At 55.9% G+C, this 13,111-nt stretch overlaps 4 protein-coding genes across 4 annotated transcripts; 3 read left to right on the forward strand and 1 right to left on the reverse strand.

Moving 5' to 3' along the window:
• Positions 1–1,266: 1,266 nt before the first annotated feature.
• Positions 1,267–5,412, forward strand: ACET3X_002454 (uncharacterized protein; the record flags this gene model as incomplete). Its single annotated transcript, XM_069449198.1, has 4 exons — positions 1,267–4,516; positions 4,591–4,840; positions 4,888–5,285; positions 5,339–5,412. 4 exons carry the CDS (start codon positions 1,267–1,269, stop codon positions 5,410–5,412), a joined length of 3,972 nt encoding a protein of 1,323 aa, XP_069309001.1.
• Positions 5,413–6,128: 716 nt separating this feature from the next.
• Positions 6,129–9,677, reverse strand: ACET3X_002455 (uncharacterized protein; the record flags this gene model as incomplete). Its single annotated transcript, XM_069449200.1, has 1 exon — positions 6,129–9,677. One exon carries the CDS (start codon positions 9,675–9,677, stop codon positions 6,129–6,131), a length of 3,549 nt encoding a protein of 1,182 aa, XP_069309002.1.
• A 1,310-nt stretch (positions 9,678–10,987) lies between these two features.
• On the forward strand, positions 10,988–12,158 carry ACET3X_002456 (uncharacterized protein; the record flags this gene model as incomplete). The annotated part of the gene is made up of 3 exons (XM_069449201.1): positions 10,988–10,997; positions 11,045–11,058; positions 11,127–12,158. The coding sequence occupies 3 exons, from the start codon at positions 10,988–10,990 to the stop codon at positions 12,156–12,158; spliced, it is 1,056 nt and encodes a 351-aa protein (XP_069309003.1).
• Positions 12,159–12,396: 238 nt separating this feature from the next.
• ACET3X_002457 (uncharacterized protein) lies at positions 12,397–13,104 on the forward strand (the record flags this gene model as incomplete). Its single annotated transcript, XM_069449202.1, has 1 exon — positions 12,397–13,104. The coding sequence occupies one exon, from the start codon at positions 12,397–12,399 to the stop codon at positions 13,102–13,104; it is 708 nt and encodes a 235-aa protein (XP_069309004.1).
• Between the last annotated feature and the right edge of the window lie 7 nt (positions 13,105–13,111).

The raw sequence follows: 13,111 nt of genomic DNA on the forward strand, positions 1-13,111 counted from the left end.
GTGCGCTGTGCGGGAGGCAGAGTCGTCGGTTTCGAGTATATTTAGACGCGCCGGCTGCTGGGTAGGCCAGGTGTCACAGCCGAGGCGATGAAGTAGGCTAAGAAATGGCCACCCCTGCTGCGCCTTATCACCTCCACGCTTTGGAGCGGCCGCTGTCGTGTTTCGGGCATAGTGGATGCTGTGGTCTTCCGTTTTAGGGAGAGACTCAATAGCCTTACAAGCGAGGTACCTAGATATGGCTGAGCGGCTGGGTGTTTACTGTTGTTGTTGCCATTGCTGACTTTAGGGGGGCGGTCGAGAGGTCTGCACATGGAGAGAAGAGTGAAACACATGCCACGCACTTCATGACGATCTTGACAAGCCGGGGCCTGCGATCTACGCAAGTCAGACGGTTGGGCAGGATAGGAGCGAGCGGCGCGGATGGTGAGGTGGTGGTAGTAGTAGTAGTGGTGGTGAAGGGCTAGCTAAGGGGTGCATGTTGGATATGCAAGATACAACAAAGGCACATTTGAGCCGCAAGCAGGCTGCAGTGGTTTGGCGCCAAGAGGGGAGAGGGTGAGAGGGTGAAAGCGTGAATGTAGGACCGAGTGCCGGCCGCACAGACATGATCTGGTGGGCTGAATGTGGGGTGTGTTGATGTTGGCGCTCCGAACACGAGACATTGCGAGGCCGTCGTCTTCAAGCGCAACCCGAGGCCGGTCAAGAGTGCAATTTCGCAGTACGGCAGTACGACAATCTTTGCTCGTGTAGAGAAAGCCCGAGGCTCCAGGCGCAACCAACAGAGCTTAGGATGCCGCTGCAAGCCTGCAACGATAAGCGGGCGGCGCGCAATTAGCTTCGACCCTAGCAATTTAGCTGATAGACTACTCCGCAACTACAGCGGCGGTCCCACGACATTGTTGGGTGCCCTGCGTGGGCCGCTGTTCTGTGGCTTTCTCTCCCTCCCCCCATTCACCTTTCTTTCTTTCTCTGTATATACCTGGAGCCGGCATTGGTTCTTCGCACCACACCGTTTCATGTGGCCGGACCCTGTTAGAGAAGTCACCACCCCTCGGAACACGTCGACGGGCGGTAATCAATTGACCCCAAGCCGGCAAACACGACGCCAGCCTCGAAGCCAGGCACGCGATCACTCCCGACGCGCCCCCCGACTTTGACGGCGCACCACTGCCCTCTTGCATTGCACACCCCCAATCCGCTTTGGGAACCCTCCCCACCTGATCAATCTCCCACCCATCCACCCCAATCTGGTCTGCGGGCAGCACCATGGTGGACGCCCAGGATGCCGGGAGCAAGCTCTTCTCCAAGAGCCGCTGGAAGACCAAGATCTTTGAAAAGACCAACGAACTCGCCGCCGCCTCACAGCCCAAGACCAAGCCGCCCTCGGACGACCACGACATCAACGACTTCCTCAAGCCTTCGACCGACCGCGCCGCTGCTGCTGCTGCTGCCGCCTCGGCCTTCACCCGACCCCGCATAGATGTCGCCAGCGCCCAGCGGTGGCCCGGCGCCCAGGCGATTCTGGCCAGCGCCGCCGCCGCCGGAAGAAGCCCAGGCCCGGGGGGTCTGAAGACAGGCACGCGCAAGAAGGGCCTCACCGTGAGCTTCGTGCGCACAGTCCCCGAAGTCATAGGCCATGGCGGAGACGAGTGTGAAGACGTCGTGCTGGAAGTCGCCAAGAACAAAAAGGCAGCAAGTGTGCCCCAAGCGGACAAACTGCCGTCCCAGGTGCCGCAGGACGACGCGAATCTGGGAGCGCGCAGCAATGGCATAGGCCGGACCCCCTCCCAGACCGAGTACAGGACCAACCTCACGAGAACGCGCACAAACCCCGGCGAGCTGTCCCCACCCCTCGGCCAGAAGATGCAGATGGGCCAGATCAACACACACGCCCAACTGCCGCCAACACCACCGCGTTACATGGGCTCCATGGGGCTTGGAGAGCGGCCAAAGGCACTCTCCAGGGCACCAACTGGCTTTGACGGTATACCAGAGCCGACAGCGGCTCTTTCTGGACGGCGGCCCAGCGAGGACTCTTCCTACTCCCAGGATTCGGACAATCTCTCGCCAGTCATGTCGCGCACCATGTCAGCACGGGAGCCTACTATCCAAGAAGAAGACGATTTCCAGCCAAAACCGCTCAAACGCATGCAGACCGGCTTCGGCAACGTGGACGGAGATGCTGGGCACGAGCCTGTGCATGCGATACCTTCAGTGCCCAAGCTGCCGGAGAGAGAATTGGCTGAGCAGGACGATGACGAGTCGCTCTCATTCGCGGAAAAAGTGCGGCGAAAGATGCGGTCGGAGGAGGGCAGGACATTGCACGAAGCATCACAACGAGCAGCCTCGGGTCAAAGGCGAGACTCCGAGACGAGCTCACAGCAGTCCATCGTCGGTACGCCTCCATCTTCATACCACACCCCCGCTGCAGCAAGGACACCTCTGGAAATCCCACAATCCGAATCCAGGACATCACCACCCGCCACATTGAGCACCGAAGACCCTAAACGATCCAGAGCACGCGGACCCTCTCCAGCACGACCGGGAGCACAGTCGCCGCCATCGCAATACACCGCATTTTCCCCTTCGCAGGCACGCGCTTCCCCTGCTGCACGACCGGACCCGTTCGTTGATACCACAATAAAACGGGTGCCTTCAAATAAAGAGAACGCCATTTTCGGGGCCCTTGACGACAGCCCGAACCTCCCAACTCCGCCCCAATTACCCCAGGGTGCATCCTATTTCTCAGCACAACCGCAGCAGCCGCCTTCTTCGCTCCCGCAGTCTCTACAACCCTCTCCGCTACCGCAGACTCTCGCAGTCTCGGTGCCTTCGAGCCAATCGCCGTCGCGAAATGTTTCGGGAGCCAGCGCCAAACCGGCGGCCCCTTTAACCCGCTCGGATACAAAGTCAGCAAACGAGTTCGCATACAGAGATTTTGCCGAGCGCATCACGCATATGAGAGGCATTTTCCAGCTGACAGCTCAGCTTGGAGGCAACGTAAACAGCCACACGCCGATGCAATGGCTCCGGGTTGCTACTTGGTGGTTTCTGAAAGGACGTACGGGGATGGAGAACCTGATAAGGAGTCAGCCTAAGACTGCCGAACCGATCCAAGAGCGACTCGCTCAACCGCATGTCGATTTGGCCAAGGTGTGGTGGATCATCTCTGAGGTGCTTCCGAACCACCCCAGCCTGCAGGCATACAGTGGCGCCTCTCTCGATGCGCAAGTCGATCTCGCAAGAAAAGCTGGAGACGCTGCGAGCGCGGAGGTGTTTGACATTCAGAATGCGATTACTCACTACCTGAAACTGCTCGTGGGGTCGATGAAGAAGCACCAAAGCATGCCTCCGACCCAAGCGCTCATCCAGGGACAAGATCAGAAGATATGGGAGGAATATCCAACATTCCCTGGAGACGCTGCGAGTGTACTGACTTCTGGACTTCCTGCGCCCAACAGCAGCCAGCCCCAGTTTAGCTTATCACAGTACATTCCTCTTTCCGACACTAAGACTGACTTTTGCTACTTCCGCATGTTTGTCAAGGCCTCTGTATCGACCGACGACCCCGCGACGGATCGTGTTCCCATGGATGCTGTTGTCTCTGTCATGCGATCCAAGGAAGAATACCAGGTCAAATTGGCCATCTGCAGCCAGAACAGCCTGATCAACCTCCTAGTCGGGTCGGGATCGGTGCTTACATGGAAGGACGTCCAATGGAAGCAGCAGTCATCGCAGCTTACTGTCCAGCTACGACATGGATTTGTGCTCACTATGGCGCTGCATGAGAGTGACTTCCGCAGCCTGTGGTCCATTGTCAACCACACAAACAGGACCGAGTCAGATCTACGAGAACGGAGAGACGAGCGCTTTGCCTGTAAGATGTACTTGAAAGAAGCAAGTTACAGGGACCCTGCAAAGCCATCAGCGTTCCCAGCCGAGCGCGTATCAGGCTGCAAGCTCATGGTTTTCCAAAGGATTGAACGCAGTAGTGAAGGCACAGGCAAGCGAAAACTGCACCGAGGCTACCGTATGGTTCTGGTCACGCCGCAGCAGACCAAGCAAGTCAGCCTAATCAACCACGAGCTCGGCACGAAACAGGAGCCCATGAACTTTGAATACGTCACTGAAGCCGATCAAGCCCCTGCGCTGAGATTGCGCTTCCGTGAAGAGGGTGCTGATAAGAGGCTGAGAACATGTACAGCCCATCTTGTTTTCCAGGATGGCAAGGACCGCAACAACCTGTTTGGCACTTTTACCTCCATGAACGTCGCCGATGGCGAGACCACATTCGCCCAAGTGGCTCTCAAGGCATTCCATATCGAGAGCGCTGACCAGGCAGAGGGCTTTACGCAAGGTAGTCGCGTGCTTGAGAAGCTGCAGTGGGTGGAAGCCAAAGTTATGAACCAGGATCCAGAAGCTGCGGGACTCGAGTCAGCACCCACTGTCATGAGCGAGAGCTTGAGAATCATGTGCAGACATACTGCTGGTATCGTTTCTGATCGTATGAACTTGGGTAAGTCTCGTTTTTTTTTTTCCGGTTTTTTTCTTTTTCTTTTGGAGGAATGATGCGGTACTGATAGCTTGCAGGACCTGGTGAACTCTTGGTTCGCCTTCCAGTTGACGGAGCTTCCGAGCTCACACTCCTCCGTGAGGCCCAGCAGGATATGGCCGTGGCTATCGACGCCAGCCGTACCGAGCCCAACGTTCCCGATGAGCTGGCGAAGCTGCTCAAAACTCTCACAAGTGCCTCTACCATTCGACGACTGACTTTTAATTCGTACAACGATCTCCACACCTTCCAGCTGGCTGTCACTGGCTTTCATGTGAAATTCGACGGGTACGTTTACATCCTGTCATGATCAGCTACATACTAATCCTGCCCAGTCTTGCAACCTCCTTCTCCATATCCCGCCGTCGCATGGTAGTACCCATCTACAAGCAATGGACCGCCAACAGCACCCGTCTGCAGATTGTCGAACAAGACAACATCATCCAGCTCCTCGCCTTCTTCGAAGACTTCTCCCACGCCGATGCCATGAACTTCCAACTCCGCCTCACCGACACTTTCCAGAAGACAGACAAGGGTGGACAGTTTGGACTGAAGCTGGTCGACGCAAAATTTGCGCTGCCTGTAGACGAAAGACGAGGCGAGGGCAAGATCCAGAAGGCCGAGGGTAGGGCAACGGGCTGGACGGGCACCAAGAGACGATTTGTTTGTCTCGATGAAATTGAGTATCCGGGCGAGCATGACGATATTCTTATCATGTTTGATTCTGCGGAGAGTAAGTCTTGTCAACATTACTTGAGGGGAGTCATATAACTAACGTTACAACAGCACGCGACACATTCGCCCAAGCACTCCCTGCTGCGACCATGGAGCGCAAGTTTACTGTTCGAAGGAAGATTTAATCCTCTCTTTATAGTCTAGAAGGCTACATACCCCACCACAGCATTTCCTTTGTTGCAACAGAGCAAAAAGCTCACCCCTTTTTTCGTTTTTCTTTCCCTCTCTCTCTTCTGCTCCATACGTTCTGGATTCGAAGACAGGTGCTTCTTTCTTCTCTCTTCTGGGCGTTTAGGTGCAACTCACAAAGTGGCAAGGCATGAGATATCACTATTGGCATGTAGGGGATCATTCTGCAAGGAGTAAGGGCATCAAGAGATTGATTGCTAGCGTCATCGGCATGTTCATCAGCGATTATTTCCATATACCCGACGCTTTCGTCGTCGTCAAATACAGATGTTGATGTTGAGGCAAATATGTGTGTGTATGTGTATGTGTGTGTGTAAAATGTGTGAATGTTGTCATGACGTGATTACATAGTATATACAAGCCAAAGTAAAGCAAGTCGTTACCAAATGTTTTTCCGCAACTCGACTCACTCCCGCTTCCCGTGTAAACCAACAAGACAGGCTAGCTAAGTAGCTAAAAGAGATTAAAAAGGGTAAATCGGTCCCCAACCCAAACATACCCAGGTATATAGCCAAAATGCAAACAGGTCGTGACGTCGTAAGAGGTGGTGGGTATGCGATATATATATGTATGTGCGTGCTGGATGAACGAATAGGGGGAATCCAATTACTGTCAATAGAAAAGACGCAAAAGGTATCAAAAATCAAAAAAGCTACCGCGAAAACGTAGATCCAGGGGCCACGGGGTCGATGTAATATCTGCTTCCGATACTACGCCTAATCTTCTCCCGCCTCTTTTCTGTACGACGCTCCTTGAGTCTCGCCTTGACACCAGATATGCCAATGTACTGGACGTGGTATTTCTTCAGACCGGGAAGGCTCTTGCCCTGGCGCCAGGAGCCTCGGCTGCGACGGGACTGTTCGTACTCAAAGGAGACGGTCGACATGTTGTTTGGCACGGAGGCGGTGCGACGAAGGTCGTGGCTAGAACGACGTTTGGTAATGCCACCACCGCGGTGACGGCCCAGAGGCTGTGTGGGTGCTTGGATGATGACCTTGGGCTCCGCCAGATGGCCAGCTGTGCGAGGGGTTCGGAAGTGAGGTGGGAGGGTGACATGATGCCGGCGTTTGTTCGTGCCGGCACGTTCAACGCCGAGAGAGTTGCCAATGAGGAAGCCGCCTGAGCCACGGAAGCCGCCCTTGAGCTTGTTGCCGAGAGTGCTGGCACGCCGTGGTCGTGATGGTTCCGGCTCCGGCTCTGGGTCTTCAATGTCGCTGGTGTCGCCGCCCCGAGGCAGGCCTTCGTCCTCGTCGCTCTCTGAGTCGCCGTCTTCAAAACCGTCCCAGAACCCGCGCGGACGCCAGAAAGGATGGAGCGTGCCGTCTTCGTCATTGACACTGGGGACTGAGGGATTTCGATGAGTGTGCCCGTGAGCCTCGCTAGCGTACCGGGATCGGTTGTTTGAAGCGCGAGCGAAGAGCGGTGTGATGAGGTTGTCAGAGTACCGCCGAGCTCGCTGCAGAACAGACAGTCGGCGTTGGGGGTGGGAATCGGATCGCTCAGGAGGTCCTGGTGGCCCAGGTACCAGCTCCTTCTCAAGTTCTTCCATGGGCGTGGGAGGAATAAAGTTGATTTTGGGTGGTTCTGGCGGGTCTCTGGGGTTCTCAAGAGGCGAGTCTACACCGTCAGGCTGGGGTAGAGCAGACTGCATCGGAGGGGTTGAGGGCTCAAAGGTCAAAGTTGGCTGGGAGTATGGTTCGTTAGTCTCGTCGCGAGCCTCTTGGGGTGCTTCGTCTGCATCCACAAACGGTGGAGTCGGCGATGTCCGCACCTCTCGGACATCCTGTAGTTGACGCTGCTCTGGCAACAGAGAGTGTCCACGCGATTGCTGCACAACAAGCACAGAGTTGTTGTTGTGGGGATAGATACTCACAGCAGTTGCCTCGGTGACTTCAACTGTGTCGGAGAACTGGGAGAATGGCGTGGATTGAGAGTACAGGTGGCGGGCATTGGCATGCTCTTCAGTCCGAGAAGCAGATCGCGAAGCAGATCGATCGAAACTAACGCGGCCGTGGTCTCCAGAGTCGGGTCGTGATGCCTGACTGCGGCGTTTCATCTCTGGTGTGTATACACGGTCGTCTACGACGGGTCGGACAGCCGCGTCGGGAGTCAAGGAAGCGCTCTCTTGGTGTAGAGATGCCCGCTTCGCCCATGAAGTTGGTCTTGAAGGTTGACGCTGGGGCTCACTCTCTTTCAACGGCGAGAACTTCTCTAGGTTTTCGGATGTAGCAGGGTTCTTCTTCGCGTCGACTACAAGAGTGGCTTCCTCTGCAATTTCACGAGCCGCGAGCAGGCGTCTGACCCTGTCCGTCAGCGCAGACGGCACACGGGCGTCTTCGACAGGATGGCTCGCGCCCATGAAGACATCGCGCTCGGCTGGTCCATCTACACCCTGGTCAGGAAGATCGGGTAGAGTGTTCTTGACACTGTCCGGTAGCTTCACATCAGTGACTACTGGTTCTTCCCGCCGAACTTTCCGCGACGTTGGTGATGTCCGGTGTGGCTTCGGTGAGAGGGTCGGCGATGGTGCTCGCACTACAGGCGGCTGCGCAGTTTCGAGCGGCCTTGGGCTTTCGGACGGTAGGATCTCTGTAAAGTTCCTTGGTTTCGAAGACAGCGTGCGTCTTGTGGGTTCAGGTGCCGAGTTTACTCGTTTGTGGTAACTGCCACCTGACCGCGCAATTGTGCTATGTCGACTCAGTATGTCCGCGGCAGGCTGTAGCACGTTCCGTATGGATTCCTGGTGCGCCTGTGTATGCGCCGAGCTGTCGATAGTCCTCGATCGCAACGACAGAGACGGAGACATGATGCGCTGAGAGCTGACGTCCGAGTCAGTGCTAAACCTCGCGCTCCTGTCGGCAATGTTCGTCCTCTTGTGCACGAGGCGACGAGGCGGCACGTCGTCGTACTGGGAGATGACCGAGTTGCGGTTTGAGTAGGATCCCGATCCAAGCTCCGAAGGCGCGCTGATGTCTCTTCGGTATGCCATGTTCCGTCCCGAGTGTCGCAGTGTCTGTGTTCTTCGCGGCGGACTGATGATGACATGGGCAGATACTACTGTCGAAGCCACTGACGCTGTCGAGAGTCGCTTGTTGGTTGAATCGCGATGCTTGGCGCCCGACATGCCTTCGCCCTCGGAGGGCCAGCCGATGGAATGGGCAAAGTTCTCAATGGACGGCGTGGGAGGGCTGTTGTGGCTGGCCTCGACGCGTTTTCGCAGACTGGAAGCGCGTCGCGCCCTGTTGCTTGGAGTTGGGGAGGCGGCTTCGACGATGGTAACGGCAGGGGCGGGTTCGGCAGTGGGTTCAACGGTAGGTTCTGCGACAGGGGCGACGGGCTTTGCGACGGGCTCCGGGGCAGATGGCTTGCGAGGAGATTTGGAGTCGGGTCTGCGTTTTCTGCGAACCGTTACGTTCCGCATGAGGTCTGTGTTCCACTCCCGATCTGGGATATGCTCGATGACCTGGGATCCCTGCTTCTCCTCAGCACCGACCGTGGAATCCACATGTTCAGTAGCGGGGAAGTAGGGGCCTTTAGTGTTGGTTGGCGTCACCTCGCTTTGGTCGTGTTCGAATGCGAGGCCCAGCCCTCGGTCTTCCTCGACGGTGCTCAGCCGGTCGTTGGCGGGCGTCGCTGATCTGCTGTCGTCGCGGTCGGAGGAGAAGGGATCCTCTCTGGCGGTCTGGAAAGAGTCGGCTCGCGACGAGGGATATGTGTAGATGGGCGGCCGTTCGAGCGTGGCACTGGCGGCATTGGTAGCGTTGGAGGCATTCGAGGCGTTTGTCCGCGGCGGACTGGGGTCGGGCGTGGGAGGACTGCGCGCATTGACGGGAGTGCTGAGGGACGACTTTTGCGAGATGAGCGAGTTGCGCACGCTGTCGGCAAGTGGCGGTGGCTCGGGCATCTGGGCAGAGGTGCCGTCGAGCGAGGCGGTGGGTGGAGTGGGCGGGAGGCCGCTGTCTGCTCCGTTGAGCAGGCCGGGCGAGGGCAGCGGCGTGTTGTGGTCGCTGTCGGCGGTCGAGTGGGTGTCATCGGTGGCTTGGGTCGTGTACGAGTAGTCTCGTTTCAGGGGCGCTGCCGCTCTCGAGTAGGTGCGGTAGTCGTCGCTGCGGAGCGGCAGGCGCTTCGTCTGGCGGAGGTTGGGCGACGTCTGGAAAGATGACTCGAGCATGGCATAGACATCGGCCTCAGGTTCGGACATGATGGGCAAGCGCCTCACACTGAGGGCGCACTCGAAACCCTATATGCTCCTATGCCGTCCCTGTCGCTGCTGGCCCGTGTACCGCTGCAAGCTGGCTCTTCTCGTCGTTGTTAGGAAGACGCCATGACCCGCGGGCGCAAGACGGCCGTGTTCTTCTACATGCGACGCTGCTGTCGCTGTTTCCACGTCGCACCTCTCCACACGTATGCAGGGTGCCGGCGGTGCTGGGTGCAGGGTGCTGCGTGGTGACGCAGGCAGCCTCGGGAGGGCAAGTGCCAAGCCAGCCGTTCACGATGCGATTACGCCCACGCACAAGAGACAGGGCGATTGGAGACGGTGGCAGACTCGGCGAGGGAGACTCGGAGGGGGCACGCTATGGCGAGAGGGAGGCGGAATTTGGACGACGGGACGTTGGTGTGCGAGCCGAAGAAGCAGGCCACTGCGCAGGAATCGATGCGCGCGCCGAATTGGTGGCTTTCCAAGCTTCGGCGGTGGTATAGCGGCCGGGGGGATTCCAGATGGCCTCAGTGCTGGCGTGTGCTGTGAGCGACTGATTTACGGCAATGGAAAGACGCTGTGGTGGCAATTGTGTGTCTGGAAAAGCAACAATTATTACTGCCTACATTACCATGTCAAGGCGCCGTGGTTGGAGACGCTCGCATCAGCTAACGCTTCACCATGATCTCATTCGCCTTATCGCAGGGGTGCCAGCAATCGCCCCAGTCGTCCCGCCCAACACACTACTTTTCTGCACCACAGCCCTCTCTCGTCCCAACCTGCGTCGACGGCACGCAACCCCTCTTCCATGCACCACGTATGTGACGGTACTCCGCGACCCGCATCGACTTGCAATCATGTGCTCACCTCTCTTTGTACCTTTGTACCTTTGTAACCTTTAACCATCAAACACCCAGTCTGCGTCATATCTCCAGGCGCACTATCCATGCATCCAGACACTTATTAGCAATGTCGCACACAGGCCTCAAACGTGTCAAACTACAGCATCGCTCTTTGTGACAGCCGTTAAAGTCGACTGTCTCGGGTCCTCCCAGCGCACAGCTAGAGACCACGGTACAAAGGAGCGCCTTCGTACATCTGCCATGCCACGACACAGCAATTGCACTTTGCGCCCAAGACACTTATCCCACTCACTCGGAACACGTCGGATAGAATGTAGAATAAACCTCAGACTTGTCACACGATATCAAAGTACAAGGATATGGGTGACGTCATGAGCCTCTGATGGCATCTTTACGTGCGGATGCCTCTAAGAGTGGAGTCATGGAAACCACATCATAAAAAGTTCAAACATGTTCGCCAGTATGCATTTTCAGAGCAATACAACACCCCGTCCAACCAATAACAAGCAACAACATCCGAGGTAAACCGTTCCCCTGTATAAACTGTGTGTGAGATACACTCAGCCGACTTTGTACATTGACAATATAGATGCACGCTATTGCAGTAACCGAATATGGTCCCATCACCAATCTCAAGTCAATCGACATTCCCAAGCCCTCCGATCCCCAAGGCCATGACATTCTTGTCCGCGTAAAAGCCTGCTCCGTCAATCCAGTCGACACCAAGGTGCGCGCTGGAACCTACGACGACTATCCAGACTACTACGAGCGAACACCCAAGCTTCCTCAAATCCTTGGCTTCGATGGCGCTGGCGTGATTGAAAGTGTCGGACCCGCTGTCATGGACTTCAAGTCTGGCGACCAAGTATACTATGCTGGTTCTCCAATCCGACATGGAAGCAACGCAGAATACCAGCTAGTCGATTCGAGAGCAGTGGCCTTGAAACCAAAGAGTCTGGACTGGGGTCAAGCTGCGGCCATGCCCTTGACTTGGATCACAGCGTACGAAGCACTTGTGGAGCGCATGGAGATTCAGAAGAACGAGCAGGCTGGCATCTTGATCATCAACGGAGCAGGAGGTGTTGGCAGCGTAGCAAGTCAGATTGCGCGTCGTATCCTCAACCTCCCCGTTGTAGTCACCACAGCGTCCAGAGAAGAGACTGTCAACTTTTCAAAAGACGTGGGAGGCGCCACGCATACCATCAACCATCACCAAGACATTGCACAGGAAGTTGAAAAGCTGAAGCTCGACGTCCCCATCAAGTACGTCTTCATCACACATACGCCAACGTCCGGCTACCTTGCACCTGCAGCCAAGATTTGCGCTCCCTTTGGAAGAGTCTGTTCTATTGTTCAGGACAAGGAGATGCCAATGTATGGCACCGAGTTCATGGCAAAGAGCCTTACCTTTGTCTGGGCATTGCTGGGCACAAAACCGTATTACGGAGTCGATGTCGAGAGTCATGGAAAAATTCTTAAAGAATTGGCTCACATGCTAGACGACGGCAAGGTCAAGTGTCATTGCATGCAGAAGCTCAAGGTCGATGAAGATGGCTTGAGAAAAGCTCATGAGATTATTGAAAGTGGCAAAGCCGTTGGGAAGGTTGCTTTAGAGTTCTAATAAGAAGAATGCGATATCGATAGATTAGAAGTACGCACTCGTCGAAACGAATATATCAATGCTCTTCGCATGTATCGGGAGCGCAACCGTCTCGGTTGCATTGCCGTTGCAAGATCTGACGTCAAACCCCGCGCTATCACTTCCCGTTCAGGCAAGTGTTTCCCCAGATATATCCCCATCCACCCATCCATCCATTCTACGATACCACCCGAATTATCTCAACACATCGCTTCTCACAATGGGTATCAAAGTAAACTCCTACAAACTCCCTCCAACGCCCCTTATCCCAAACTCTCCCTATCCTCTACTCCACTACCCAGGCCTACTCCGCGACCTAGTATCATCACCCACCTTCAAACCCACCCAAATCCTAGATCTCTACGCCTCCAATGGCTGGCAAACGCAGTGGATAGCAAAGTACGGCCTGGACATCCAATCCCACTACCACTCCACCACGCACGAAGCCATGACCGTCATTGCCGGCCAAGGTGCGACGATCCGCTTCGGTGTTGCCGACTCGCCCTCCTGGGCCCAGGGAAAGTACTCACCAGGGGACCGAGCAGATGGTGAAGAAGGCGGTATAGATATTAAAGCGAGAATCGGCGATGTGTTCATCATACCCGCTGGGGTAAGCCATAAGACGTTTCTGCCTAAACCACACAATGAGACGCTGGGATTTTACCAACCAAAGGATGTTGAGGACGGCAGGGCAGCCGAGATTGATGACGAAAAGGAGCGGGACAGAAGGAAGTTTTTCGAGGGTGTGGAGATTGAGGAAAATTTCATGATGATGGGCGCGTATCCTTATGGGAATGTTTGGGACTTTGCTGTTGGAGGTGAGCATGAAGGGAGAGAGGGCGAGGTCTGGCATGTAAAGATGCCGAGCAAGGATCCTGTGCTTGGAGATAGCGAAGAAGGTATTCTGGGACTATGGCAAGGGATATAAGCGCTGT

Source organism: Alternaria dauci, chromosome 2 (genome assembly GCF_042100115.1).
Source record: "Alternaria dauci strain A2016 chromosome 2, whole genome shotgun sequence".
Lineage (NCBI taxonomy): Eukaryota > Fungi > Ascomycota > Dothideomycetes > Pleosporales > Pleosporaceae > Alternaria > Alternaria dauci.